Below are 6,096 nucleotides of genomic sequence, written 5' to 3'. Positions count from 1 at the left end.
GATAACAAAATACAGAGACCTACAAATAGAAATAGAAAGACTGTGGCAAAAGCAAGCAAAGGTAGTACCAATAGTAATAGGCGCCTTGGGTGCAATCCCAAAACAACTGGAGCACCACTTGAACACCATTGGCATTGACAAATTTGCTATTAGTCAATTGCAAAAGGCGGCCTTACTAGGAACTGCTTCCATCCTGCGATGATATCTGTAATACCATCAAACATCCACATCTGCCTATCCCAGGTCCTGGGTAAGGCCTCGATAGGTAGACAAAATGCCAAATCCAGTCTGAACATCTGGCTGACTGTGCGATGATCCATAATAATAATAATAATAGTTGGAAGGGACCTTGGAGGTCATCAAGTCCAACCCCTTGCTCAGGCAGGAAACCCTACACCATTTCGGACAAATGGCTGTCCAGTCTCTTCTTAAAAACTTCCAGTGTTGGAGCATTCACCGCTTCTGGAGGCGGTAGTCTGTAGTCTGTCGGGTCCCGGTGATTTATATTCGTCAAGGTTGGATAGGTGTTCTCTTAACATTTTCTTGTTTATTTTAATTTTTGTTTCTAGTATATCTTTTGCAGTATGTTGGGCTATGGTTTCTTTTTGTGTGAAGACTGATGTAAAGTATGAGTTAAGTAGCTCTGCTTTCTCCCTGTTGCCTGTTATTTTCTTGCCAGCTTTTCTCTTTAGTGGACCTACAGTTTCCTTGACTTTTTTCTTGTTGTTAATAGTACCAAGATAAATAAATGGAAGAAAATTGAATGTGGAATAGGGGACTTTGCTGTGGGAAATACAGAACAGGAAAATTTCTTTTCTGTGAATATCACTCAGCTCACTTATTTGAGGATCCTGAAAAGATGATATGTTTCCTAATAACAGTCATTCATTGTTTTGTGGAAGAATTCTCTAGTGACTGACACACTGTAAAGCAGAATTGCATATTATATATGCTTTCTTTTATGAGCTTACATTAAAAATAGATGAAAAGCTCTCATTTTTTTAACCATTTTCAAAGAATGACAGAAAATCAGCTGAGAGTTTACTTAAAAATATTAATGCGTAACAATGCATTTCTCCAAAATGAAATGTTAAATCTTTTGAAGCACAGTGAGCAAATCCAACAGATTTGTCATGACTTTTATTTGTATAGACTCAAGCTAGCTTTGCTAGACATTAGAAAGAAAAAAAATCCACCTATGTTTTTTACAAGAAAACGAATGTGTACAATGCAGCCTTATGGTCGATTGTGACATGAAGCAGTTTACTTTGCAAACAACAATAACGACTCTTCTGTGTAATGTCTGAATTAAAAATACCTTTTAAACTACTGGTTGTGAGAACTCTGGCTAAAGCTGGAATTGTCACACTCTGAAATTTATAGGAAAACTGCTTTTCCTCTCAGCTATTTACCTTCTCTATGAAAAGTGTGAGGTACAAAAAGGGGCCTGTTAGAAAATCACAGAGCATCTACTGTGAAGTTAGAATTTCATCACCAAAAGAAAACAATGTGTCTTATAGGCCTTGAATTCCCTCCCCTAAATTATTTTTTAAAAATGAATAGTTTGGAATTTTCAAAGCCTCTTGGGACTTACAAAAATAGAAACAAACAAATAAACAACAAACAAACAAAAGATAAGGTTTTATTAAGGGCTATGATATGTGTATATAATGAATTTCTTATTTATGTATATGTCTCAGAAGATAAGTCTGAATATTAGCTGTACAGCTAATATTAGCTATACAGTAATGGCAATTTCGCTTAAACTCATTTGTGCAGTTATCATTTTATTTTCTCTATCCCAAACTGATTTCCCATTTTACAAGGGAGTGAAGTCAATGGGGCACAATTTTAATTCACAGGACATTATTTTATTCCATTTTATCACAGGGCCAGTCTTTTCCTGTTTATAATGAAATGAAAATATAAAGCATAATAATCCTTTCCTTTTCATTCCTAGTTATTGCCTTAAAGCAGTGATAGCAAACCTTTTAGAGACTGAGTGCCCAAAAACCGCTCCTGCCCCCACTTCGCCCGCCCCGGCCACCCCCGTTCTGCCTCTGCCAGCCTGCAGGGCCACTCACTGCCTCCACGGCCTGCCTGCCAGATCGCCCAGGCAGCCCAGTAACGCCATGATGGCCACGCCCTCTGCCCACACCCCGCAGCATCAACTATGCGCAATGGGTTGCGAGGGTGGAGTCTTGTCCCTGCTGCCTGGCTGCCATGTCCTTGGCTGCGGTGCTCCGTGTGGGCCATGCTCAGAGGTGACTCTCCTCTGGGGGAGCTGCTGGTGAGGAGAGGCCATGGGGGGAGGCGAGGCTGGGGCGACGGCACGCATGCCCACAGAGAGGGCTCTGAGTGCCGCCTCTGGCACGTGTGCCATAGGTTCGCCACCACTGCCTTAAGGGGTGCTTTCCATAAGGATTTACTGTAGATGGAGATTCTCGGTCATCCAGATCATAGTTGTCCCAAAGGTGGTTTTTTCTTCAAAAGGCAAGTAGACTGTTCTTTCCTTGAGGAAGAAGAAAACATTTTGCTTCCTATCCAAGAAGCTTCATCAGTTTCAGAAGCTTCACCCCGCCTTCAGAACTGATGAAGCTTCTTGAATGAGAAGCAAAACCTTTTCGTCTTCCTCCTCTAGGAAAAAAACAGTCCAGTTGCCTTTTGAAGAAAAAAGCACTTCTTTTGAGATTTACTGTAGGCATAGGCATGAATTCTGTCTCTGCTCACCTCCACTAACAAGAGCATATATATGCATGCACATCTATCCCCACACACCATTTGTCAATCTGTACAACTTGGATTATAATTACACATATTCGTCATGAATTACTCTCACGCAGATTAGAACAGGAGCCTATTACCCAATCAAGCAAACTGAATTTGATTAAGTTAGTCAGACTATCTTCTTCGTGGTTCTCAATTGCTCCTTCCCCTTTTTATAGGATGGTTTGAGTTGCTTCTTCTTCCTACTGCACTATAAACATTTTTTTTTATTCCTTGCCAGAGAGGCCCTCCAGGTCCAGAAGGCCCCCCTGGCCCCCCAGGCTCCCCAGGTGTTCCTGGCATTGATGGCATAGATGTAAGTATAGCTTGTCCTGTGTGTGGCAGGGAGCATTCAAGACATTCCTCCCCAGTATTATACAATGACACTGCTGTCTCTCTCTGAGTGTATTCAGCATGCAACACACTCGGGCACAACTCTGTCATGACCTGTTAACTGGTATTAGAACTGTTGTGCTGATTGGACTGGGAACTTAGGAGGTGCATTCTTTAGCCCCAAAGAACTAGAACTGGTGGTGTGAACTAGAACAAATTATTTTCTGCAGCTGGATCAGGTCCATCATATAATCGGTAATTTGCATTAGGGATTCTATAAGATTAGTATTTATAATCTGCAAATTCCATTTGATTAGCTTTATAGCAATTCTGTCTACTGGCCATCAGAATTCCTCCATATAATGTGCCTGTGTGTGCGTACAGGGCTATTTATCATATCTGCATAATACATATACAATGTACAGGTAGAATTATAAGTGCTATTATGTTAAAATGAATTTCACTTGACTGTGACTCTCCTTTATCCCATTAGGGAGACAGAGGTGCTAATGGCCCCCCAGGTCGTCCAGTAAGTAACTGAGAACAGGTAGCATTTTTAAAATACCGTCTTTAAATAAAATATCTGTTTTTATTTGCTAACTTACTTCGTTGGTATCCAATTCACTCCTACAGGGTCCAGATGGTGATGCTGGAAAACCAGGTGTCCCTGGATTGCCAGGAATACCAGGAGCTGATGTGAGTGCAAATTTATGCATACCTTTTGCCCATGAGAAGCTGATACAATATATGCACTATGGCTGTGAGTGAACCTGCAACCAAGGTTACTGATCTTTATGGTGTTATTCCAAGCCAGGGGTCTTCAAACCTGGCCCTTTTATGACTTGTGGACTTCAACTCCCAGAATTCCTCTTTGTGCATGCTTTCCTTAAGTGCCCTATGTTGTAAGGGATTTAGAAAAAATCAGTAGCTGGGAATGCTGATTGTTATAGATATAGCTATGTAATTCTAACTCATCCTTCACTGTCCTGATGCCCTTTGCCTTTGTTGGGTGACAGCAAAGCTGAGAGTCTTTGGAGAAGGAGAGTCAGGCAGGAGAAATGTATTCTAGGCACTGGACTCAATGGTCTTACAAAATCCTGTTTACTTACATACAATTTACACAGGGGTGACTATTTCCTCTATAGATAAGCACACATGACATAACTTGAATCTATTTCATGTTTGTTCAAAAGCCTCCCAATCTATTTATTTGATAGATTTTATTGCAAACAAGTATATAATTATTTGTTATAAATAGAACAGTTCAAAAACGTTGACTAAATTGGTGAAGTCTCCCTCCATGCCCTATTATCGAAAAAGACTAATTCAAATGTTAAGCACGCACGCACACACACACACACACACACACACACACACACTTAAAATACACGGCTGCAAATTAATTTCACTTTCCTGTGTTCAAAAATGCTGCAGCCAATCCACATACTTGGAAAATTCACAATTTATATTTTGATAAATATAAGTATTAGGGATGTAAAAAAAAACAAACCATACACATATATCTTCCAGAGACTGATCCAGAAAAATATTGACAGTCCTGTCGATGTCAGCTGAAATGCAAGGATCATGGGACAAAACCAAAGCATCTCCAGCAGGGTGATTGCAATCTAACTGAAGCAGGTTTTTTGTTTGATCATAAAGTCATTTTATGTTCATGCAAAATTCATGTCAAATTGTTTTTAATACAATTCTCCGTTGGTTTTCCAGTACAGAACTTTCAAGTTCATTACTCCTATGATTGTGTAAATGACTAATAGCAATTATATCATCTTTCATCATATCCCTCGAAAGGCAGATTACTGACTTTATGGTCACAGACAGTTTCTCTAAAACATCTAAATACTGTGGAACATGCAATAGATCCTTGTGGAGGGTGGTAGTACAAATAAATAAACGAATGAACTTCAGAAGAAGCAGTTGAAGCTGGACCAAAGAAACAAAATATTAGATGCTTAAGCTGAAAATCCTTCCAGGAAGCAGTTGGTAGTAAATCAAGCTCATTTTTAAAACTTCTTTGCTTCCAGAGAACTAAATTGATGTAAAGTAAAAGTATTATGATAGACCCAGTTTATATATCTACACACAGATACGGATGGCATTTTTAAACTGGGATTATTTTATATTGTAATCTTTTCATGGGACATGGATCAAAATTACATTTCTGATTCAATACTTCTCATAGATGTGTTGCCACACTATTTCAGGGACAATATTTACCTTCCCACAAACAGGAATTCCAGTACTTCAGTGAGATCAGATAATCATTTCGTTAAATTGAAAGAAGGGGTGAGTTCTGAAGTGACTAAAGCTAGTATAATTGCCCAGTGACAAACCTGAACATGTGAGAAATTAAATCCACTCTTTAAATGGGTAATTGTGATTTATACAATGAAAATTTCATGGGATGTCCTTGCAAAAAAATGTATTCAGTACCCTGTCCGTTTGTTAAAATAATGTGATGGAATGAATATAGGAAAGCTCCTAAACAATTAAATCATCGTTGGAGTTACATTCATTTTAATCACATTTATATTAAGGGAATTTAATACCATCTTTCTAAATCTTCTTCCAACTCTATCAAAGCTGCGGATAAGTTTAAATTTACCAGCTTCTGAAAGCAAAACAATGTATATTTTCTGTATTGTTGTTGCGAGCCAATAGCATCAGATCTGATCTGCAGACTATCCAGACAGAGACTTCTGGTCTATCTTTAAAACATAAAATATCAACAGTATGTAATATTTTATTTTATATTTCAGTAGGAAAAAGTAACTCTTTTTTTCATACTGGATTTCCATGATACTTTCAGAATTTCTAGTTATGCATGATATGACTTGTATAGACAAATTAAAAAGAAAAGGACAAAGAGATTTCCTTGAAATGATTTGAATCAAGAAACAGCACCATTAATTTAACACCCATGATTTAAATAAATCTAATCCTGTGGTAGATTTATTTATTTATTTATTTATTTAT

The 6,096-nt window shown here is 38.3% G+C and overlaps 1 protein-coding gene across 1 annotated transcript in view; it reads left to right on the top strand.

Annotated features, from left to right (window-relative positions):
• Nucleotides 1-6,096, top strand: part of COL9A1 (collagen type IX alpha 1 chain) — a gene marked incomplete at its 3' end in the record, with an annotated part of 62,903 nt that overhangs the window by 19,251 nt on the left and 37,556 nt on the right. The window contains exons 6-8 of the mRNA XM_029285953.1: nt 3,008-3,082; nt 3,593-3,628; nt 3,733-3,795. Coding sequence (XP_029141786.1) covers nt 3,008-3,082; nt 3,593-3,628; nt 3,733-3,795 — 174 coding nt within the window. The remainder of the gene's footprint in view (nt 1-3,007; nt 3,083-3,592; nt 3,629-3,732; nt 3,796-6,096) is intronic.

Source organism: Protobothrops mucrosquamatus, unplaced genomic scaffold (assembly GCF_001527695.2).
Source record: "Protobothrops mucrosquamatus isolate PMUCROS unplaced genomic scaffold, P.Mucros_1.0 scaffold2596, whole genome shotgun sequence".
Taxonomy (NCBI): domain Eukaryota; kingdom Metazoa; phylum Chordata; class Lepidosauria; order Squamata; family Viperidae; genus Protobothrops; species Protobothrops mucrosquamatus.
This window is presented reverse-complemented; position numbering and strand designations above follow the sequence as displayed.